At 38.4% G+C, this 24,933-nt stretch overlaps 3 protein-coding genes across 7 annotated transcripts; 2 read left to right on the plus strand and 1 right to left on the minus strand.

Annotated features, from left to right (window-relative positions):
* The first annotated feature begins 306 nt into the window (after positions 1 to 306).
* On the plus strand, positions 307 to 10,848 carry LOC127430073 (eukaryotic translation initiation factor 3 subunit K-like). 4 transcript variants are annotated; one of them, XM_051679526.1, is made up of 8 exons: positions 307 to 480; positions 3,849 to 3,947; positions 4,541 to 4,661; positions 6,218 to 6,292; positions 9,158 to 9,224; positions 9,620 to 9,697; positions 9,782 to 9,907; positions 10,148 to 10,839. In XM_051679526.1, the coding sequence occupies exons 1-8, from the start codon at positions 419 to 421 to the stop codon at positions 10,177 to 10,179; spliced, it is 660 nt and encodes a 219-aa protein (XP_051535486.1). In that variant the 5' UTR covers positions 307 to 418; the 3' UTR covers positions 10,180 to 10,839. The 4 variants fall into 4 exon arrangements, with proteins under 4 accessions (XP_051535486.1, XP_051535485.1, XP_051535484.1 ...); XM_051679525.1 differs by having other exon boundaries at positions 6,215 to 6,292; positions 10,148 to 10,836; XM_051679524.1 differs by lacking the exon at positions 307 to 480 and adding an exon at positions 487 to 1,663 and having other exon boundaries at positions 10,148 to 10,848.
* Positions 9,920 to 20,895, plus strand: kbtbd3 (kelch repeat and BTB (POZ) domain containing 3). Of its 2 annotated transcripts, none has more exons than XM_051679515.1 (5): positions 9,920 to 10,147; positions 13,245 to 13,302; positions 15,423 to 15,657; positions 16,162 to 16,327; positions 19,436 to 20,895. In XM_051679515.1, exons 3-5 carry the CDS (start codon positions 15,437 to 15,439, stop codon positions 20,885 to 20,887), a joined length of 1,839 nt encoding a protein of 612 aa, XP_051535475.1. In that variant the 5' UTR covers positions 9,920 to 10,147; positions 13,245 to 13,302; positions 15,423 to 15,436; the 3' UTR covers positions 20,888 to 20,895. The 2 variants fall into 2 exon arrangements, with proteins under 2 accessions (XP_051535475.1, XP_051535476.1); XM_051679516.1 differs by lacking the exon at positions 9,920 to 10,147 and adding an exon at positions 13,001 to 13,023.
* A 50-nt stretch (positions 20,896 to 20,945) lies between these two features.
* Positions 20,946 to 24,006, minus strand: LOC127430078 (sarcolipin-like). The gene is made up of 2 exons (XM_051679531.1): positions 23,859 to 24,006; positions 20,946 to 22,299 (listed from the first exon to the last, which is right to left on the minus strand). Exon 2 carries the CDS (start codon positions 22,220 to 22,222, stop codon positions 22,124 to 22,126), a length of 99 nt encoding a protein of 32 aa, XP_051535491.1. The 5' UTR covers positions 22,223 to 22,299; positions 23,859 to 24,006; the 3' UTR covers positions 20,946 to 22,123.
* Positions 24,007 to 24,933: the final 927 nt, after the last annotated feature.

Here is a 24,933-nt window from a genome sequence, read left to right on the forward strand (position 1 = left end):
CTGTGAAAATAAGCTCCAGTCGGGGCAAAAATAAAGGCAATAATATAAATAATAAATAATATTTGTAAATAATATAGGCCTTTTATATAATAATATAAAAGATATTATATTTTGTCAGTACAATCTCAAGAGCGCTGTTTGCACGGCCAGAGCGATAGAAACCTAGTAAAATATATTCTTGTTGGTTTAATTAGCAGTATATTTATAATATGTTTGGGTGTGACGTCACGTATGTAATGACTCAATCCACGCGCACGGTGTCGCTGACAGTAGTTGCGCGCGCTCAGGAGGAACTAGTTCGCGTCCGGTGACGTCAGGCCATTCGCGGCACACACGCGCAGCTTTCGCGTCCGTGGGAGTCCAAGCGATTTAAAAATACAATTAAAATAATCGCGAACATACTGTCAGATCTGGGATCATGGCCACGACGTTTGAGCAGATGAGAGCGAACGTGGGCAAATTACTGCGGGGCATCGACAGGTGAAGATAATCCATCAAACACTGACTAATATTAACACGAATACCTGCATAATAGAATAATTCATAACAGATTAGAGTCTGCCTGTCATCACATTAAAGTCGCGCAATGAATGTGACTGATTAACAGAATAAAGGCATCTAAAAGAACTGGGGGATACTGCATCATGTCACGCGCTCAATTATAATTCATGATAATTAATGAGAATATTAGGTCATGATGAATAATTAATGAGCATATTAGGACTTGATGAATAATTAATGAGCATATTAGGTCAATGAATCTTGAGATAAGGGACAAAACATGTCTTTCATACAAAAGTCATCTTTATTTTAAAAAACAAGAAATTCATAACAATAAAATACTGGAAAAGTTAAATCTAAAGGAAATGTGTATACTCAGGGCATTTTTTTAAATGCATGCTCTATACTTGGAAGCACATGTAACTTAACCTGTTCTCAGCAAGAGGTCCAATGTTAAACTGCTGAACAAAGTGTTTAAAAATGCAACAAATTAATAAATATATCAAATGAAAGGTAGGGATCTGTAAGATATCAAACAATACATTAAGAAAATTTTAAATGATATTTTCCATAAAAAACTGCCTAGCAAATTTGTGTCCTCACTTTGCGTCAACTCTGTCAGATTGTTTTTTAATCCTGAATAAATCAGAAAATGATCATGGGGGCCTGGGTAGCTCAGTGGTAAAATATGCTGGCTACCACCCCCTGGAGTTTGCTAGCTCGCTAGTTCGAATCCAGGGTGTGCTGAGTGACTCCAGCCAGGTCTCCTAAGCAACCAAAGTGGCCCGGTTGCTAGGGAGGGTAGAGTCACATGGGGTAACCTTGTGGTCGCTATAATGTGGTTCTCGCTCTCGGTGGGGTGCGTGGTGAATTGTGTGGAGAATAGCGTGAAGCCTCCACACGCACTACATCTCCGCGGTAACGCACTCAACAAGCCACATGATAAAGAGGCACGGATTGACGGTCTCAGACGTGGAGGCAACTGAGATTCGTCCTCCGCCACCCGGATTGAGGCGAGTTACTACGCCACCACGAGGACTTGGAGTGCACTGGGAATTGGGCATTCCACATTGGGAGAAAAGAAAAAAAAAAAAAAAATGTCCCGAGTACCCCTTTCACACTTCCTGCTCATGGTGGATGCAACAGTAGGACACGTGGTCTGGTACGTTTGATATTTTTCATATTTTAAACAAACAATGTATAAGTTTCTGCGGTCACAGCTTCAACTTGTCAACTCCATCATTCTCATTATTATAATTACTGTTAAAATTGTGGGATTAATTTTGACATTTTAGTTTATAGAGGCATCTTCAACTGAGGGGGAAAAAAATGGCTCCAGTGTACAACAAATGGTTAAGATGGAAAAATATTAAATTTTGTCAGCTCTGTCAGAATTTTCAGAATAGCATGAAAACAGGAAAAAAAAAATATTGAATGTAGTTTATCACTTAACTCCTTTACTGAACAATATTATTAGATAATTAAAGACTTTACACATGTTGGATGAATCATATTAAACTAGCACGCTTTTTGGTGTGTTTGACGGAGTTGACACAAATGACAGTAAGATGCAAGTTATGAAGTGAATAAATGTCAATTTTCAGAAGAAATAATAAAGCGTTTTTATAAAAACCTGTTCCCTTACATCATTCGTTAGCTGTGACCTTTGTCTACAAATATATCCATTTCAAATTAATTTAGTGTTAAAAAAAATAAAAACTCAGATTTTAAAAATGTTTTGTCCCTTATCTCAAGAATCAGTGAGGTCATGATAAAAAATTAATGAGCATATTAGGTCATGATGAGCATTTAATGAGTATATTAGGTCATGATGAGCAATTAGGTCATGATGAACACTTAATGAGCATATTGGGTCATGATGAATAATTAATGAGCATATTAGGTCATGATGAATAATGAATGAGCATATTAGGTCATGATGAGCAATTAATGAGCATATTAGGTCATGATGAACACTTAATGAGCATATTGGGTCATGATGAATAATTAATGAGCATATTAGGTCATGATGAATAATGAATGAGCATATTAGGTCATGATGAGCAATTAATGAGCATATTAGGTCATGATGAGCAATTAGGTCATGATGAACACTTAATGAGCATATTGGGTCATGATGAATAATTAATGAGCATATTAGGTCATGATGAGCAATTAATGAGCATATTGGGTCATGATGAATAATTAATGAGCATATTAGGTCATGATGAACACTTAATGAGCATATTGGGTCATGATGAATAATTAATGAGCATATTAGGTCATGATGAATAATGAATGAGCATATTAGGTCATGATGAACAATTAATGAGCATATTGGGTCATGATGAACAATTAATGAGCATATTGGGTCATGATGAATAATAAGCATAGAGGGTCATGAAGAGTAATTAATGAGCATACTGGTTCATGATTAGCAATTAAAAGCATGTAGGGTCATGATGAACAGTTAATGAGCATAATTAGTTCATGATGAACAATTAATGAGCATAATTAGTTCATGATGAACAATTAATGAGCATATTAGGTCATGATGAGCAATTAATGAGCATATTGGGTCATGATGAATAATTAATGAGCATATTGGGTCATGATGAATAAATAATGAGCATATTGGGTCATGATGAATAATAAGCATAGAGGGTCATGAAGAGTAATTAAAAGCATGTAGGGTCATGATGAACAGTTAATGAGCATAATTAGTTCATGATGAACAATTAATGAGCATAATTAGTTCATGATGAACAGTTAATGAGCATAATTAGTTCATGATGAACAATTAATGAGCATAATTAGTTCATGATGAACAGTTAATGAGCATAATTAGTTCATGATGAACAATTAATGAGCATAATTAGTTTATGATGAACAGTTAATGAGCATAATTAGTTGATGATGAACAGTTAATGAGCATAATTAGTTCATGATAAACAATGAGCATAATTAGTTCATGATGAACAGTTAATGAGCATAATTAGTTCATGATGAACAATTAATGAGCATAATTAGGTCATGATGAACAATTAATGAACATATTAGGTCATGATGAATAATGAATGAGCATATTAGGTCATGATGAGCAATTAGGTCATGATGAACACTTAATGAGCATATTGGGTCATGATGAATAATTAATGAGCATATTAGGTCATGATGAATAATTAATGAGCATATTAGGTCATGATGAGCATTTAATGAGTATATTAGGTCATGATGAGCAATTAGGTCATGAAGAGTATTTAATGAGTATAGTAGGTCATGATGAATAATTAATGAGCACATTAGGTCATGATGAACAATTAATGAGCATTTTAATTCCTGCACAGGTATAACCCAGAGAATCTGTCCACACTGGAGCGATATGTGGACACACAGGCCAGAGAAAATGCTTATGACCTGGAGGCAAATCTGGCTGTTCTCAAACTGTGAGTGTGTTTTTATACAAACTGTATTATATACAAATGTAATATTGAGTGTATTGGGTTTTATGTATAAAAAACCCTGCATTTATCGTGATTCAATTGGCCTTGTGAAACATGAGCAGTAATGATCACATTCAATTTAATGGGACAGTTTATGTTTGCAGTGAGGCACTTACAATGGAAGTCAATGGGGTCAATCCGTAAACATTAAAATACTCACTGTTTCAAAAGTATAGAGACAAATTAAGTGTTAATATGATTTTAGTGTGATGATGTAGAAATGAAATCTTTGTGACTTTGTTGTTTTTACAAATTTGAGGGAACTTATAAAAACATTTAGCTTTTCTACCCAAAATTGATTTATTTCCCTTAAAAATGTCATGTGGTGTAAAAATAAACAACAAAATTGCTACCTGCATGTTGGTTACACCACATGACTTTTATTTGTATAGCGCTTTTCACAACACACATCGTTTCAAAGCAGCTTACAGAAAATTTGCTGTAATTGCATTTTAATGCAATTATAATTATTATTTCATAGGCCTGGTCAATAAACTGGGCATTAAATCGGTCTATGTGTGTGTTTGTGTTGTCAGGTACCAGTTTAACCCAGCATACTTCCAGACCACAGTAACAGCACAGATTCTGCTGAAGGCGTTGACCAATCTCCCACACACAGACTTCACATTGTGCAAGTGCATGATCGACCAAACACACGTATCCTTTTGGTGCCCCGTAACAGCAGATGGACCCTTTAAAGGGCCTTTAAGCATTTAAGCAGGAGTTTCAGACCAAAGCGTCTACAACCGCGAGTGTGAAGATCTGTAACTTATAACTAAAAGTTCATCCACGTAGAAAAGTAGTCCCACCTCAAAAGGGTGATTTAAACACTTTAAAGCAAAAAAAATTTGCTTAACACTTATGTTGTGTTCTGGTCATTTTTGACCCGGACAACTTTTTTTTCGTTCTTTTTTTTTTTTACAGATTTTTTTACTTAATCCAACTGGAATTAAATGTATTGACTTTGTTCACACATGGTATCTAAAAACAAATTTGGACCATTTTCTTTATATTTTTTGGGTTATACTTCATTTTGTTCCACTTGTTGTGTTCCCGGTCAAAAATGACCGGCCACTGGAAATTGAATGGATTAGGCTACAAAATACAGAAATATTAAGTGTTCAAGAGCATCTCAATCCTTTAGATGAACACATATGTGGATGTGTGTTTGCACACACAAAGTCTTCAGACATGTGCGCATACACACACACACACGATGTATGTTGAGCGCTCTCTTGTGCATCATCTTTCCATGTACACTCTTTGAGGAATATATCAAGATATACTGATCATATTATGTCGTGTTTGGACTCGTTTGAATCGGGATAGTCTGCTGTAAGTTACGATATGTCATTGTCTATGTTATATGTATGTTTCAGGAAGTAATAAGGAAAAACATGACAAAAAGACACTTCTGTTTATTATATTTATGTACACTAAAACTCACTGCAGTTTGATATCTAACACATGACTATCTCATCTTTTTTATGCTTTGACCAACTCAGAATATAACTGTTGTGATAACAAATGTGCAAACTATGAGAATGAAACAGTTCTAATTTGTCAGCAAATTAAAAAACATTATTAAAGAATTGTTATGATCAGCTTTATGCATTGTTCAGATTCTAAGCTTTAAAATGACACCTATTTTGTTCAGATCAAGCAAGTGGTTATTAATTTATGATGTAATTATTTATTTATTTCCGCAGGGAGTGCCCCCCACTGGCCCAGTATAAGCTCAGTTTAATGAATCCTTCTATCGATAAAAATATATATCTATTAAATATGTTCATAATTACTAAAAAAGAAGTTGATAAAAAGATCTAATGCAATATCTTGTGATAATATATGCAATATGAGACATTTATATACAATCTTAGTGGGCTGGTCATTTCTGACTGGGAATAAAAAATGTGTTAGCACAAAACGAACACAACACAAGGGTTAAAATATCAAGCATCATATTTATGCTTTTAAAGCTCCCGATACACTTCCCCATAGACTTCCACTGTAAGTGTATTACTGTAAACATGATTTAGGTTTGTTTTTATAGAGAGTCAAGTTATTATTTCATTAGTAATTGGCAGCATTTCATGGATGCATTTTTTGTAATTGATTGTCATTATTGTTATTATATTGTGTCTGAATCTAACCAGCACAGTGATTTGTGATTTTATTAGTTTGCTGCGGTTTCCTTGACTACAGTGTCGCAGCAAGAGGAGCGGCCGATAAGACAGATCCTGTATCTCGGCAACCTGCTGGAGACGTGTCACTTCCAGAGCTTCTGGGTACACACACACACTCACACTTTCACACAAACACACACATACTCACACTCTCACACACATGCTCACACACTCACACACAAACACACACACACAAACACACACATACTCACACTCTCACACACATGCTCACACACTCACACACACACACTCACACTTTAACACAAACACACACATACTCACACTCTCACACACATACTCACACACTCACACAAACACACACTACACAAACACTCACACACACACACACACACACACACACACACACACACACACACACACACACACACATGTTGGTGCAGCTATCATTATGAGGACTCTCCATAGACATAATGATTTTTATACTGTACAAACAAAAAACTTTCTGCATTTTTACATTTTCAATAAAACATAATTTAGTATGTTTTTTAAGTGATTTAAATAATGGGGGCACTAGAAATATCCTCATAAACCACATTTATAGCATAATACCCTTGTAATTACCAGTTTATAACCTAAAAAAAAGTCCTCGTAAACCACTTAAACCTGCCCACTCACACACACAAACACACACACACACACCTCACTCTCACTCACACACACAAACACTTACACACACACATCATACACACCTTACACACCTCAAACACACACACACACATACACACACATACACTCACTCACACACACACACACGCACTCACACACACACATACACACACACACACACATACACACACATACACTCACTCACACACACACACACACGCACTCACACACACACATACACACACACACACACACACTCACACACACACATACACACACACACACAGGTATTACAGTATAGTAAGGTAATAATATTTCTACGCAAAACATGTTTAATTAGCGTGACCATTGAAAATATATTCACCAAAGGGCTGATCGATTAACCGAAATAAAATCGAAATCGTGAAATGACCCATTGCGATTTTCAAACCACGAGGCCTGCGATTTAATTAAATGCATAAATATTGTCAATGTGCTGCGCATATGTGCTGTTTTTTCTGTAATGTGTAATGCTTTCTTAATACATGTAAACAGGATCGGTGTATTTCATAAACACAAACTCTATCCACTGCTCTGAGTGACAGATGTGCTCAGAGTTCGGTTCGGTGTGCTGTCGCTGTCAGCTCAAATACAAACAACAGATACTTCCATCCGTTCAGGTTTTCAAAATAAAAACTTCTGCCGAAATAAAAAGACTTGAGGGTTTAACCGGACTGCATAGTAAGTTAAGAAATATTAGTATAATATTAGTATATTTAATCATTAGTATAATTATTATTGAATAATAATAATAATAAATTATAATAGTAAAGATGATGATTATTTTACAATAATATATTTCATTAAAGTCAGCATGAAACGGAAGTTGTGACCGACTTCCGTATTGTAACGTGTTTCTGAGTGAAACATCTTATCAAACAAGAAAGAAATGTGGGGCGGGATTTGAGTTTATCCATCAGTTGTTGATTTGATTGTGAAAATATGGCCGTTGCATTGCGGAACGGAGGCAGGTGTGAATGAGAGTTTGTAGTGGACGCACACACCACCATGGTGCTCGAGTCAGAGCCGGTTATCGGTGAAATTGAGCGGCGATCTCAACACATTTATGATCAAACTGACAACATAAACGTACGAGCACATCACGAACTTTGCTTACGAAGAGACTGTAGCCGTCGAAAACCGAGTGAGTAAAAGATAACCATATTTTAGCGTTTTGAATCACATTACACTAAATATAAAGGGGAATACACTTTCTCGTGCTGTGCATCTCAAGATAACTACATTCAAAAATAGAAATAAACTCCAGAGGCATCAGAAGCGTTGTATTCATTAGCGATCATCTCAGCAATTCAGCCGTGAAATGTCTCGAATGCATCTGCAAATTCGCCGTTACTCCTCATTCAAAATGTAAATTCAAGCCAGCTGACCCGTAACCAAGGAAGCATGGATGAATCGTTCACAATAAGATCAATAACATGCATTTAGAAAACAGAGTGAATTTTCATTTCATGCTGACTTTAATCATTTCCTAACTTAACATTATTTTAATGAATAATATAATATTCAAGTTGACTGTTTTTCAAAAAAAATAATGATGAATAGTGAACTGACCCTTTCACAAAAGGACTCTTTCTAGAACAGTATTTCCAGTCGGCAGTAAAGCATGGGCAAATCTAAATATTTTGGTTTAAAGGAATCACATGCTTTTTGTTTTATGTTCATCATATCACAGTTCAAATCACAATTTTTTTCCCAAATCATTCAGCTGTACTCAACTTGGTTTTCATCATGTTATTGAGGACATTTTCAAAAACACACTCAGTGTTGAGTAGTATCGTACACATCCAGCTGTTTCTGTAAATCGATGTGTGTGTCTGTGTCTGTGTGTCTGTGTGTGTGTGTCTGCATGTGTGTGTGTGTGTGTGTGTGTGTCTTTGTGTTTGTGTGTTTGTGTGTGTGTGTGTGTCTTTGTGTCTGTGTGTGTGTGTCTTTGTGTTTGTGTGTGTGTGTGTTTGTGTGTGTGTCTGTGTGTGTGTCTTTGTGTTTGTGTGTGTCTCTGTGTTTGTGTGTGTCTGTGTCTGTGTGTGTGCGTCTCTGCATGTCTGTGTGTGTGTGTCTGTGTGTGTGTCTTTGTGTGTGTGTGTGTGTGTGTCTCTGTGTGTCTGTGTGTGTCTGTGTGTGTCTTTGTGTCTGTGTGTGTTTTTGTGTTTGTGTGTGTGTCTCTGTGTGTGTGTCTTTGTGTCTCTGTGTGTGTGTCTTTGTGTCTGTGTGTGTGTCTTTGTGTCTGTGTGTGTGTGTGTGTCTTTTTGTCTTTATGTGTGTGTGTGAGTGTGTTTTCAGACCAGTCTAGAGGAGAATCGAGAATTAATTGATGGAATCACAGGATTTGAAGACTCTGTGCGGAAATGTGAGTGATCGTTATATTTGAACACCTCGACCACAACGTGAAGGCTGCGTTAAATCAGACTTAATCGAAACTTTTGAGTCATTTCGTTTAACTTATAATGTACTTAGAATTGAGTTTTTCATGACTGTTGTGCCCTCTCTCCCTGACGTTTACTATCAAAAAGACTGATGTATATTGAGTAGGTGTTAATGAGTAAATGTGGGCGGTCATATGTTAATGAGCTCTTGTTTGTGATGTCATCATGCATGTTGTTTGTGCAGTTTAGATTCAGATCTTTAGTTTAACAGATCTAGAATACAAGCCCTTTAATAACTGAAATACCTGTAGAAATACACTGAGTAACTAGAGAACTTATTTGTCCAATGCTATGATGTAATCAGTGTTTCTCTTTCTAGTCATCTGTCATGTGGTGGGCATCACGTATCAGAACATTGAGTACGGGCTGCTGGCAGAGATGTTGGGAGACCCTCTGGGTGAGATTACCGTCTGCTGATAGTGTCTCTTTTGTGGCTCACGTGTGTGTAAATCCAGTCCTGATCATGTGTTGTTCCTCTCAGACATGCAGGTGAAGGTTTGGATGAATAAATACGGTTGGACGGAGAATGAGGATGGACAGATATTCATTCATTATCAGGAGGAGAGCGTCAAACCCAAGAACATTGTGGAGAAAATCGACTTTGAGAGTGAGTAGCTGCACACTGCTTTCAGAAACCACAAAAATTGTGAATGACTCTTTTAAATTAAAAGGAAAAAAGACTATACATATTACGTATTTGTATATTTTTAGGCTCGTTAAGGTTCTTTACATTGTGACATTATTTACAGGACAAGCATTTTCCTCCCAAATTCTTCTTACTGCAATGCTAGAAGCATCTGGACAGCAATGAAAACAAACACTGACTGGTGTTCTCTTATGTCCACAGGTGTGTCCAGCATTATGGCTACATCAAAGTGAACACACACAAACACACACACACACACACACACACACTGTTTCTCAACTGACTGATTTTTTTCAATAAATACATTTCAATGAAGAACGGTGGAGTGATATTTTTCCTGTCAATATTTACACTGCCAATCTGCCATTTATTTGCGTTTTCTGCACTGATTTTGGGCGTAATGTGTGAAATTCTGCAATACAGATCTGAATAGATGTGTGCGTATCTGTCAGTGGACGGGGCTTCACGTGAGACTGAGAATTTAAGAAACAAGGACAGGGTTTTCTACAGCATTAAAAGTTTCAGCAAATGCAATGACATTCGTGTTGTGTTCGGTGCTTCATAAGTGCTATTTACGCTTTTCATCTTCTCGTAGCATTTGTATTTCACGTGATTGTCACGTGCGCTATGATTGAGTCCAGCAGGCTTAACGGTATTTGTGCTGCAGAGACAGGAGACCGCAGAGAGGGATTGCGCTACTCAATCCGGCTTCTCGATATCGTGGCGCAGACCAGAAAACTTACATAACCCATTTGAATTCTTCTGTGTTTTTTACTTTAAAGTGTTACAGAGGAAGTCAAACATCTCAAACAGCTAGACAGCCCAACATTCTAACCACCACTGATGAGGAAAACAGCTAAAACAATGTGTGATGTACCAAAATAAAGAGTTTTTTGGGGGGGGGGGATTTTCTCCCCTTTTTCTCCCAATTTGGAATGCCCAATTCCCAATGTGCTCTAAGTCCTCGTGGTGGTGTAGTGACTCGCCTCAATCCAGGTGGCGGAGGACGAATCTCAGTTGCCTCCGCGTCTGAGACCGTCAATCCGCGCATCTTATCATGTGGCTTGTTGAGCACGTTACCGCGGAGATGTAGCGCGTGTGGAGGCTTCACGCTATTCTCCGTGGCATCCACGCACAACTCACCACGCGCCCCACCGAGAGCGAGAACCACATTATAGCGACCACGAGGAGGTTACCCCATGTGACTCTACCCTCCCTAGCAACCAGGCCAATTTGGTTGCTTAGGAGGCCTGTCTGGAGTCACTCAGCACACCCTGGATTCAAACTCACGACTCCAGGGGTGGTAGTCAGCGTCAGTACTCGCTGAGATACACAGACCCCCAGATCTTTGGATTCTTTAATATTTAACTCTATGTACACGTATTTGTGTATAAAACTTGTGTATGAACCTTTAACCCAGAGGTCATGATTCATCAATAAGACTCTTGGGGTTCCCTTAAACATGGAATTTGTTTAGCCAAAATACTTTTTTACATATTTCATTATTGGATCATTACATCAAGGACTTAAAGGTTAAATGTTAAGTACTGACTATACAGCAATAAAAAGCTGGGTATCTCAGCGAGTATTGACACTGCCTATCACACCTGGAGTCGTGAGTTTGAATCCAGGGCATGCTGAGTGACTCCAGTCAGGTCTCCTAAGCAACCAAATTGACCCGGTTGCTAGGGAGGGTAGAGTCACATGGGGTAACCTCCTCGTGGTCGTGATTAGTGGTTCTCGCTCTCAATGGGGTGTGTGGTGAGTTGTGTGTGGATCGTGGAGAGTAGCATGAGTCTCCACATGCTGTGAGTCTCTGCGGTGTCATGCACAACGAGTCACGTGATAAGATGCACGGATTGACGGTCTCAGAAGCGGAGGCAACTGAGACTTGTCCTCCGCCACCCGGATTGAGGTGAGTAACCGCGCCACCACGAGGACCTACTAAGTAGTGGGAATTTGGCATTCCAAATTGGGAGAAAAAGGGAGAAAGAATTAATTTTAAAAAAATCTACATTTGATTACATTAGGAAAATATAAAAGCAAGTGTTATTTGAAAGATAGCACAAGCACGTTTCAAACAAATTTTTGACACACAAAAAAAAACGTTCTTTATGTTTAAAATAATAAAATGATAGATATCCCAAATGGAAAATCCAGCTTTAGCTGAATATAAATATATATATATATATATATATATATATATATATATATATATATATATATATATATATATATATATATATAAACACATTCTAATGATCTTATTTTGATAACTGCTGCTGAAGAAAGTTTGTTCAGTCTGTTACACTTGCTCTGTAAACTGTATAGAAATGTCCAAATTATGGAAATTCAACTTTGCCCTTTTTCCGAAGAACTTAAAAAAAAATAAAAACATATTTTAATTAAATTGGTATTAATGTGTGCAAACTGAATATTTAATCACAAAAAAAAAGCACTGTACGCAATTGAAAGGTCCGTGTACGTTCGTTAATTTTTCGTTTTGAAAAAAAAAAATAAAAAAAAAAAATAAATAAAATTATGCTTTGAATTTTGGTTTTCCCTACATCAAAAGAAATAGTCAAAAAAAAAATAAAAAAAAAAAAATAAAAACGGCTTGTATTTGATAATTCATTTAGTTTTAAAAAATAAAAAATCAGTTAGCTAATTTCTCATGTTTATTGCTCATGGATATAAAATGAATGTAAAGCTTGATTATTTGATTTGCACATGTGAGTGGATCTGATACGCGATTGGTCAACATGCATTGTCATCTGTCCTCTGTCCTGCCTCAATCAACCCCATCAGAATAAGAGTTCAACTACACCGCCCATTTTTAATTCAGAATATTAACATTCTTTAAACGAATGAACGCAACGGACGCGGACCTTGAAAGTTCATTACCATCATGCTAAACATTTTAGAGAACAATTGCGTTAAAAAAAAAAATAAAAAAAAAAAATTATATTTCTTTATCATGGAAATAAGAAATGAACAAAAACGTCGGTCCTTGATGATGTCATGACGCGCTGTGTGCAGTGCGCATGCGCGAAAGAGACGCTGTCCGTGGTGCTGATGTGCGTGAGTGACAAACAGCTCTCAATTCTTCTCTGACTAAAACAAAACACTTACATCTGTAAAATGATCACGTAACATTTACATTTTAAAGTGTATATTACTATAATGCAGATGTCATTCAGTTGTGTTTAAATGCATCCACTGTGAGCAGGATAAAGCTGCTTGTGCTTTATGAGTCCAGTACAAACACTGATAATCAATAATGTTTCTGATATTTCAGGTGATCCGGGAATGACGCGACTGATCATTAAACATCAGAACGAACCCGAGCAGCTGAGGTGCTTTTTATACATTTACTTTCTACTATTAAATCATCCCAGTAAGTACACTGTGTATTCACAGTAAGTGGGACTTGGTTAGACTGTGAATTATAATTGAAATATGTAAGGCAGGTGTATACTTTCAGTACTGCAGAAGATATGCTAAAATGAGTCAGAGAGATGTTGGATTTTTTTAGCATGCAGTTACAGGCAGACTGTCCACTGAGACTGTTTCCAGATTTTTCCATGAAGGATATTTCTGGAACAACATTCCTATCAACCAATCAGATTTTAGAGTTTGGGTTACAAATGGATACATTCTTAACAACAAATAACAGTTTAGGACTGTTAGTTTGAATGATGTTGTTCCAGGACTAATAAAATATGTTAAATCAGGAACATGTGTGATCTTGCAGAATCAGATTCACTGACTGGGACTTAAAGGGAAAGTTCACCCAAAAATGAAAATTCTCTCATAATTTATTCACCCTCATGCCATCCCAGATGTGTTTGACTTTCTTTCTTCTGCAGAACACAAATGAAGATTTTTAGAAGAATATTTCAGCTCTGTAGGACCATACAATGCAAGTGAATGGTGACCAGAACTTTTTTTTATCATAAATTCTCATCTCTGCCCAGTAGGTGGCGATATGCACAAAGAATGTGAATTGCCAAAAAAGCAAAAGAAGAAGAAGAATGTAAAAGTGAAAGTGGAGATTTATAGTAAAAAAGGACTTAAATATTGATCTGTTTCTCACCCACACCTATCATATCACTTCAGAAGACATGGATTAAACCACTGGAGTCTTATGGATTACTTTTATGCTGCCTTTATGTGATTTGTGGAGCTTCTGGTCACCATTCACTTGCATTGTATGGACCTACAGAGCTGAAATATTCTTCTAAAAATCTTCATTTGTGTTCTGCAGAAGAAAGAAAGTCAAACACATCTGGGATGACATGAGGGTGAATAAATGATGACAGAATTTTCATTTTTGGAATTTACATTCAATAGCAAAGAAGAATAACTGTGGTATTATGTGTTATTTGGGTCATTTTTATTTTTTTATTTCTTTTCTCCCCAAATTGGAATGCCCAATTCCCAATGCGCTCTAAGTCCTCGTGGTGGTGTAGTGACTTGCCTCAATCCGGGTGGCGGAGGACGAATCTCAGTTGCCTCCGTGTCTGAGACTGTCAGTCCGTGCATCTTATCACGTGACTTGTTGAGCGTGTTACCGTGGAGACGTTGTGCGTGTGGAGGCTTCACACTATTCTCCGAGGCATCCACGCACAACTCACCACACACCCCACTGAGAGCGAGAACCACATTATAGCGACCACGAGGAGGTTACCCCATGTGACTCTACCCTCCCTAGCAACCGGGCCAATTTGGTTGCTTAGGAGACCTGACTGGTGTCACTCAGCACACCCTGGATTCGAACACGTGACTCCAGGGTGTGATAGTCAGCGTCAGTACTTGCTGAGCTATCCAGGCCCCCTGTTATTTGGGTCTTTGGCAAATATGATTGTCCGAGATTATAACAAATAGAAATGTTTTTTTTTTTTTTTTAATCCAGTTTAAAACACATATCAAGTTTGTAGAGATGTATTCTTTGAGTTCATGTTGTTTTTACAAATTGTTTGAAAAATATTAATAGCATTTTGTAAAAAAAAATAAAATGCATTAATGACTTTAAAAATGTCATGTGTTGTAAAGTATAAGGTTTCAAAATGCTTTTCTTGCACTTTAAATTCATGAGAGTGCACACAACTTTGAAAAGCAAAACATATTGTTTTTTAAATATCATGAATTTTTGAGTAGAAAATATCAAGAGGTTTTCTCGGGTTACTTCATATGACCTGAACAAAATGAAAGATTATTCTGCTCTACTTATGCCAGCATTTCTTTTTGCAAGAATTTCAGCTTTTAATGAGTTTGCTATATATATATGTGTGTCTCTGGACGTGTACACCACCTACATTTTTTTTACTTTAAGCCCCAGAAAGATATCTAAATGAAAACATGTTCATCATAGAAGAGGTGAATTCAAGTCATTGTTTTGTTTGAAATTGCATTTTTAATGTATCGTCGAATAACTGAATTTAAGGATGGATGGATGTGTTTTGTTTTACTTCAGTAAGTGGCGTGCTGATGGATGCTCATCATGGGAGCGTGTCGAGCAGGTCGCAGTGTAACGGTGCATCAGAGCAGCGTTCTGTGTTCCTGGTGTCTGGCACACACGGTCAGCAGATCATCGCTGTTCTTCAGAGCTTCAGAGCGAGAGGAGCCATGTTTGACTTCAGCATCCGCGTGCAGGACGACACGCTGCCCTGTCATCGATGCGTTCTCGCCGCGTGCAGTGACTTCTTCAGGTGACATGCCAGCGATAGTGACACACAACTCAAGCGTAACACAAAAAACTGATGAACTCATAACCTAAAATTATGACGCATCTGAAAAAGTACCATAGACTTACATTGAAGGAGGGACTCGAGTCATGTCTAGAGAGCAGAATATTATATACTGAGACTTGAGGGTGCAGGACTTTATTGCCTTGGACCTGTGAGAAACCTCACAGAACCCAATTCAAAACATCTGAGCAACTGCATAACAACGCCTTGGCAATAACCCACAACACCCTATCATCGTGTCAGTGAGTTTTGCAAAGGCAAGCACCACTAACATTTTCACATTCAGTAAGATTTTCTGTGAGTTCAAAACACACAATAAAATTGATTCATGTTTGGTGAGTTTTTCAGATTTCTTGTATTTTAGTGCACACAGCTCACATTAAATGTAACCATGTTGACATGTCTTTAGTTTACATGTGGTGATAGCTGTTAAAATCATTCATGTGTGGATTGTTTCTACTACAGGGCGATGTTTGAGCTTGACATGCGTGAACGTGATGACGGTACCGTGACCCTTAGTAACCTCTCAGCTCCGGCCATTCGTGCCTTCCTGGACTTTGCGTATTCTGGAGAGATAGAAATCAGAGAGGACAATGTGGACATGCTGTTTCAACTGGCCTCTTACCTGCAGGTGAGAGCTAATTAAAATGATTAAAAAGTTACGATATGTGAGAGGTTGAAGCTTATATCTGTGTTAATCAAAGATTTGTATGCAAAAGCACAAAGTACAAATCAAATGGAATCAAACGGAAAGTCTTTTCACATGACTCACATTGAACGATATGGAGAGAAGCATCAAGCGTTTACCCCAATGTTGCGTTGCACGCAGGTCGAATGTTGTAATTTGATGCTCAAAGGGATGCACCAATATGGTTAATACGATACCGATTTTTACAAAAAAACTTTAGGACAATACCGATAACGATCTTTTGCCACCTATCTAATTTTGTCATCAGATCTCTGTTGTACTTAGGAATGCGTAAAAAATATATAAAGAGGTACAGAAGCTTTTTGACTGTTCTCACAATAGAAGTCAGAGTCTGCTGGTTTCATAGCGTTTTGGATGGTTTCCCTCATCATGTAGCCTATATGTAAGTGCCACTTTCACAAATGTCACATCTGTTTATGGCATTTTTTCAGCATTAACTTAAGAACGAGAAAGAATAAAAATTGTTGTTCTTTGGCGTGCCAACCCTTCTACATATTGTGGCTATTATTATATCTGGATTGTGAGTTTTTACATTTTAGGTGTGTTTCTAAATGACAAATAAACCTTTGGGGTTTTTTTATATCAGCGTTTTCATGCTTATTACTGATGGTTTTAATTTGGTCAATAATTACCCCATGAATATCGGCAGCCGATACATCAATGCATCCATTTGCCACTGTTCATTCAAACACACACTGTCTGCTATAATGCTGCATGCTTTTCAATTTCTTCTCTTTGCACTTTGACATTACAATAGAAAATTACGGAGCCCCTTAGAGGACGAGAGGATTTTTTTTTTTCTGAAATAGTTTTGCTTTTGCTCACAATAAATTAACCATGTTTTTACGATAGTTAAAGGGATAGTTCATGCAAAAATTTTTAATTTAGTCATTGTTTACTGACTCCTGTGTTGCTATAACCCCATATGACTTTCTTTCTTTTTCTGAACACAAAGGGGGAAATTGTGAATAAATGTTGTGCTCAGTGATGTCATACAATGGCAGTTTATGGTGACCACCTCTTCAAGCTTCAAAAGAACACAAAAGTATAATTCAGAAGTCTAATCAATTATTCCATGAGACTCATGATTGTTATAAAGCATACGATAAGATTTGGTGAGAAACAAACTGAAATCTAATGTATTATTTAGTGAAAATGTTCACATTGACCGTTGATCTCCTGTGCGCATTCATGATAGGACATGAGAGCAACAGTTCATGCAGACCCCTCACTACATTGGGGCGTTCAAGTGAAAACTCATTTTGTTTATCTAAAAACAGATCTTCCACAGCGATAGTGACAACAGAACACAAAACAGAGAACAGAACTTACTAAACATGTCTGTATTCAGTTTTCCATCCTTGACGAGCGACATTCTATAGATCACTTGGTTTCTATTTGCGGCGTCGCGCTGGGTAACCCCGTCTGCTGTGAACTGGCACCGTTCCAAAATCTTTCTACAACAGTATATTGAATCCAGCATTTTACATGCCAGTTCAAAACTACTTGATTTTGTCTGAGAATGTCCACACACACACCGGTTCAGAATGGAGAAGACGTGACACAAACCGGCACCTTCCGCCTTTCTCTCCAGTTCTTCCAGTTCACTTTCGGTAATCGAAACATCCAAAACCTCCAGAATATTGTGATCTTCTGTACTCTCTGTCTGACTGTATCATCTAGGTGTGTGTGTATGTGTGGCTGCATCAGCTTCCTCCATCTCTCATTTTAAATGAGTCTGTTTTATGCAATTAAGGCTGGGCATAGAAATTCTCAGACTACAAACTCTTCAGATATATTTAGTAAGTTTTGTTCTCTGGTTTGTGAGTAGCTGTGTTGTTTCTCTTGTTTCTTTCACTGTGATGAGCCTGTTTTTAGATAAACAAAATAGATTTTCTCTTGAACACCCCCGTGTCACAAAGGGACTGTGTGAACTGATGCTCTCGTGCAGTCTCATGAACGCGCAGAGGAGATCAACGGTCGGTGAGGATTTTCACTGAATAACAAATTAGATTTTGGTTTGTTTCTCACCAATTCTCATTGCATGCTTTCATTACAATCATGTGATCATTTATTAGACTTCTGAATTATACTTTTGTGTTCTTTTGAAGTTTGAAGAGGTGGTCACCATAAACTGCCATTGTATGACATCACTGAGCACAACATTTATTCACAATTCTCCCTTTGTGTTCAGAAAAAGAAAGAAAGTCATATGGGGTTATAACAACACAGCGGTGAGTAAACAATGACTGAAAATTTCATTTTTGCATGAACTATCCCTTTAAATTGTGTAACCATAGTTTTGATACAGTTATTTTAGTTGTATTATATTGTAGTACACATACAGTAACTATGGGTTTGCTTTAGTAATATTGTAGTAACTATGGTTAATCTTGTGGTTACTATGGTTTTACTATGGTTAAACTACAATTACTGTTGTAAAACCATGGATAATTTTCATAAGGGTTAAACATGATTTTACCGTAGTTTTAATTTTCCTGTATTATTACTATGGTTTACCACAGTTGAACTATGGATACTGAAGTAAAACCAAAGTTAATTTATTGTGAGGAAACCCAAAATAATAGAGCGAACACAAAACAATTTCAGAAAGTACATTCCCTCCCTGTTCTCTAAGGGGTTCCATAGAAAAATGCTTTTTGATTTACTGTACGGTGAATGGAGACTTCACCCGCAAGTGGTGAATCAGATGTGTGATAGATACGGGCAAGCTGGCGAACTGTATCTCTTTGCATCACCCGAAAACACTCACTGACTTTCATCTGAATCAGTTTCAAAAACGAAACTGCACGAGAGAGGCAGAGAGTGATCATTTTTATGTTTGTTGTAATGCAAATTTAATCACGATTAATTACAAAAACTGTGTGATTAATTAGTAAAAAAAAATTATTGATTCACAGCTCAAAAACAAAAATCGTAAAAAAATGGTAAGATCATGCATGCCTCTTGAGATGCACGTTGAAGTGACTTTTTGTCATTTTGTCATTTTGTACTCTTCTGTTTTCACAGGTCGGCTTCCTATTGCGTTCCTGCAGTGACTTTCTGGTCCAAACCCTTGACCTCTCCAACTGCCTACACCTGTTAGCGGTTGCCGAGGGATACGGCTCGCCACATCTCCTGCGACGCTCCACAGAGTTTGTCACGCAGAATTTCCACATGCTCTCCTCCAGACTGGATTTCCTGGAGATGCCAGCACGGGTTTTGGAACTTTGTCTGGCCTCTGACGCTCTCAGCGTTCCAGATGAAGAAAGCGTGCTGCGCGCTCTCCTGCGCTGGACGCGACACGACCTGCAGACACGTAAGAGCCTGTTGCAGGAGCTCCTGTCACATGTCCGCCTACATCAGCTCCCTCTCGCTGTACTGGAGGAGGCGTGTCGCTCTGAGGCGCTGTTGTCTAGTGATAGCAAGTGTTCTAGAACGGTTCAGGAGGCATTGACGAGCGTTCGTGAGTTTAGCGGGTTCTTCCCGGATGCCAGGCCTTCTACGACATGCAGCTACATTTATGTTCATAAAACGGAGGAAAATGGAGAGATACGCCACGCTTTCTGCTATGACATCACTGCGGACCGTTGGACGGAACTGCCGCAGAACGCAGCACGGCTGTCGGACTTGCCCGGGTCGGCCCTCACCAGTTTTGGAGAGAAGCTGTTTGTCATCGGCGGTTGCCACAGCAGTTGTTGTCGCACAGTTCGCCTGCACATTGCAGAACCTCACCATGATGCAACGGACGAAGTCTGGTGCTACTGTCCTGTGGCGGGCACTTTCACACCAGCCTCGCCCATGCAGCACCCACGGACCATGCACACATCTGTGACCGCCCTGAATCGCATCTACGTCATTGGCGGAAAAACCTGTGGCACCCGCGGCATCCGTAGCCTGCTAGACGTCGAATACTATGATCCGCTGAGTCGCATGTGGAAGTCCGTCAGTCCTCTACCCAGAGGAATTTACTTCCCCGAGGCGAGTGCTTGCAGAAACATAATTTACACTCTTGGCTCTGAGGTTGAAATTTCAGAAGCCTTCAATCCGTCGCTAGACTGCTTTTTCCGTTATGACGCCGTAGCGGATCATTGGTGCCAACTAGTGGCAGAGTTCGGCCAGTTCTTCCACGCCACCCTCGTCAAGGCTGTATCCATTAATGAGACTCTATACCTGTGTGACCTGTCAACGTATAAAGTCTACAGCTTCTGCCCAGATACCTGCATCTGGAAAGGTGAGGGCTCGTTCGAGTGTGCGGGATTTAACGCAGGTGCCATTGGTGTGCAGGATAAGATCTACATCCTGGGCGGTGATTACTCACCTGATGAGATCACAGATGAAGTGCAGGTGTATCACAGCGGATGCTCAGAATGGCAGGAAGTGGCACCGATGCCACACGCTCTCACCGAGTTTCACTGTCAGGTGGTTAGCTTCAACCGATACAGAGATCCGTGGAAAACAGATCCACCGGAAACGCCTTGAACGACACGCATGCGCAAACACGCAGGTTCACGTTCGCATTCAGCTCACCTGTCAGTTCTTGTGCACGTCAGCGGAGAAAAAGCTGAAAATTAAAATGTCTGTTAATTGTCTTATTTGGTTTTCTTCTTCAGTGGTTTGACTGCTGTTGAACACAATATATACATTTGTTGTTTAAAGGAAATGTTTGCCTAAAAATGAAATTTCACCCTCATGTCATTCTAAGACAACATGCTTTTATGTTTTTATCTGTTTCTATTCCACAGAAAAACAGCATGCATGTTTGGAACGACATGAGGGTGAGTAAATAATGACAGAATTTTCATTTCTGGGTGAACTATTCCTTTACGTTTGGTTACCTTTCTGTTTTTACTGCTGATTAACTTTCTGTAAGGTTCTTATGCACTGAATATTCTGCTTTATCTAACAACTTTAAAAAGAGAACTCATGCATAGAGAAAATCAATATTAATCGATAGATGATTCTTAAGTATGAGACATTCAGTTAAAGTGCAATATTAGAGAGCATTTGTTGAAGCTATAATAGATAACATTTAATACATGTAATGGAAGTCATTTACAAATTAACTGCATAACCTGTTTTAATTTATATCATTTACTTCTAAACACTTTTCTGCTCATAGACTGTCACTGTCACACCTAATGTGTTAAAGGCTGTTTTCATTACTGCATAACAGAGTTACACTATGTTTTGGCATTTTAAAAAACACTATTACATGTATTCAGCAAAAGTTCCAAATGTTATGCTACTCTGTGATTTTTTTTTTTTTAGGGTGAGCTGTGATTTTGTTGTAGAATTTACATTCACCATTTCCTTCAACATGTTTAAAAGTGTTACTTTAGTTTATATGATGTAGTTGATCATGTTTGAATCTAGAATGAATGCATGCTGTCACACACACACATACACAGAACTGCATTGCCAAAGAGTTCTTTATTGACTGTACACAAATAAAATGTCCTAAATCGATAGATTGCTGTTACTCTTTTGGCTACGTGTCAGTTTGAGTGATTGAAATATGATTTGCAGTGTGTTTTTCAAACAAAACATCCAGACTATCAAAAGGACAAAGTGATGACTGCTGACATCACTTGAAGTCCCATCCTGTCTGGCAGAAATCTTCCCTCTGTTTGAAGAAACATCGTCCTCTAGTGGAGTGGAGCATCACAGCTGTCTTTCCTCCTCCTCTGATGATGATGAAGATGAGATATAAACTCTTCATGAGTCCTGGTATTGTTTGACCAGAAACCACATGAGCAAAACTGTTATCAACACAACCATAAAGTTGAGGAACAGCTCCTGAGCGGATCGATCCATCTGAACTGTCAAGACACGAGAAGAGCTGAATCACAACAGAAGATGAAACTGTAGACGGGATGGAGCTCTTAATGTCTCTAATACAGAGAGAGAGAGAGAGAGACAGACAGATTCTTATTAGGCTTTGAGAAATTATGTTTCTGGATGCTGAAAAAACACTTACATCTGTCTGTCTGTCTGTCTACTGTATGTACCTGTCTGTCTGTCTATCAGTCTGTCTGTCTATTTGCCTGTCTGTCTGTCTATCTGTTTGTCTGTCTGTTTCTCTTTCTGTCTGTCTAACAATCTGTCTTTCTGTTTCTCTGTCTATCTATCTATCTGTCTGACTGTCTGTATGTCTGTCTGTCTAACTGTATGTCTGTTTATCTATCTGTCTGTGTATCTGTTTATCTATCTGTCTGTCTGCTAATATATCTGCCTATCTTTCTGTCTGTTTATCTATCTGTCTTTCTGACTGTCTGTCTGACTGCCTATCTGTCTCTCTGTCTGTCTATATATCTGGCTGTCTGTCTGTTTGTCTGTCTTTTTATCTATCTGTACGTCTGTTTATATATCTGTCTTTCTGTCTGTCTGACTGACTGCCTGTCTGTCTGTCGATCTGTATGTCTGTTTATCTATCTGTCTGTGTATCTGTTTATCTATCTGTCTGTCTGTGTTTGTCTGTCTGTCTTCTGTCTGTCTGTCTGTTTATTTATCTGTCTTTCTGTCTGTCTGTCTGACTGCCTATCTGTCTGTCTGTCTGTCTGTCTATCTATCTCGCTGTCTGTCTTTTTATATATCTGTCTGTATGTTTATCTATCTGTCTGACTGCATATCTGTCTGTCTATCTGTCTGTCTGTTTATCTGTCTGTCTGTCTGTCTGTCTGACTGCATATCTGTCTATCTGTCTGTCTGTCTGTCTGTCTATCTGTCAGACTATTTATCTGTCTGTCTGACTGCATATCTGTCTACCTGTCTATCTGTCTGACTGCCTATCTGTCTGTCTGTCTGTCTATCAGGGGGAGATGAAAGTGTTTTTTCAGGTCTAATTTCCTTATTGGTTTAGAAATTCAAACAAATCTTTCATCTGTTCAACTGCTGCTGCTACACCTCCTACACACACACACACACACACACACACACACACACACACAATCACAAACAAACAGCCAGTGAGAGCCAAACACTGACCCAGAAAATAAACAGTAGAACTTCATGTTAGACTCAAAACACAATTACACACACATTCTCTCATGAGACAACACAAGAACAATTTACTGTATCAATGAGAGACAGAAAAAACAGTATATTTGCTACAGCAATTCTTTTTGATTCATGATTGTGTCTGTAGTCTGATAAATAAATGATGATGTCTTTGGCTGTTTTACTGTAAATTGCAAGCTTATCTAAGAAAATACAGACAAACGTTTTATTAACCTGCTGTCCATCCAGGCATCCCTGAAATTCTTGAATACATAAACAATTTCAGAATGCTACGTTAGGTGGAATTTGCTATAAATTTTAGATTTTCACAGGCAATGAATTTCTGTCTCTGCCAGAGAAGAGAAGACATTATGCCTGTTTGACCTACTACAGAAGTGAAGGTAAAGGTCTGTCTTCAGGTGTAGACTCAAGCAGATCTGTAGATTTTACTTACCTGCAGAGCGTTCAGATCACCTGAAGTCTCTTTCTCTGTGTGTTTAAAACAGTCTCTGCACGTCCAGCAGCTACATCCCTCACCTCTTAAAGCAGCCACGCTGGAGTGGGCCGATGTGGATTGGACCATCAGTCCTGCAGGCAGTGAGGTCACAGGTATTTAATACAGGGACGTGTCTGTGTGTCAGGGAATGTTCAGTTTAATCTGTGGTGGTCAGCTGCAGGTTTAAGAATCTTAATGATGGATTTCTTTTTGGTTTCTGGCTCATGATCTGTAGCTGAGCTCTGAGATGTGCCACCCAGTTGCTGGATTTCTTCACTGGACTGTTATTGTTCATGGTTTACACTGGAGACTGATGTCTGTTTCACACAACATTCAATGCATCTTCCATATGACATAAGATAGAAATTATAGTGCTGGAACATGGTTGCCTTGTGAAGACAGGAACAGTCTCTGTATTTAATGGGATCATTTACCCCAAAATGAAAATTAAGTCAACCTAATGTCGTTCCAAACCCGTATGACTTCCTTTCTTCTGTGGAATAGGAAAAGGGAGAATATTAGGGACTGACAGCTTCAGTCACCATTGACTCTCACTGCATCTCTTTCCTTACAATGAAAGTGAAGGGTGACTGAGTCTAACATTATGCCTAATGTCTGCTTTTGGGTTGTTTGGAACATCATGAGGGTGAGTAAATGATGACAGAATTTTCAATTTGATGTGATTAAGCCCTTTCAATGTTTTGGAGTGTTTTGAGGGGTCAAAAACTGAGAGATTGAGGAGAGGTCAACAGAGATGAATTAGAGAGACAGAGAGATGGATGGATGGATGGATATAGAAATGATGTATCATAAGATGTGAGGGGGTGGGATTAAAGATGCCTCATCTTAGAGTTTACAGTAGCTTTGAGTTGTTTATTTGTAGATTCTCAAATTACCCTGTCATAAATCTACCGTGTGTCACCCTAATGAGGGGAGACCAAATGTAGCATCTGCCTCGGCCTCAGATCAGGAATTCTGCTGCTCCATCTCTTCTTTTCCTATGAGTCCATTTGATCCACGCTAATTTTCCTGG

This window comes from Myxocyprinus asiaticus, chromosome 39, assembly GCF_019703515.2.
Source record: "Myxocyprinus asiaticus isolate MX2 ecotype Aquarium Trade chromosome 39, UBuf_Myxa_2, whole genome shotgun sequence".
Taxonomy (NCBI): Eukaryota; Metazoa; Chordata; class Actinopteri; order Cypriniformes; family Catostomidae; genus Myxocyprinus; species Myxocyprinus asiaticus.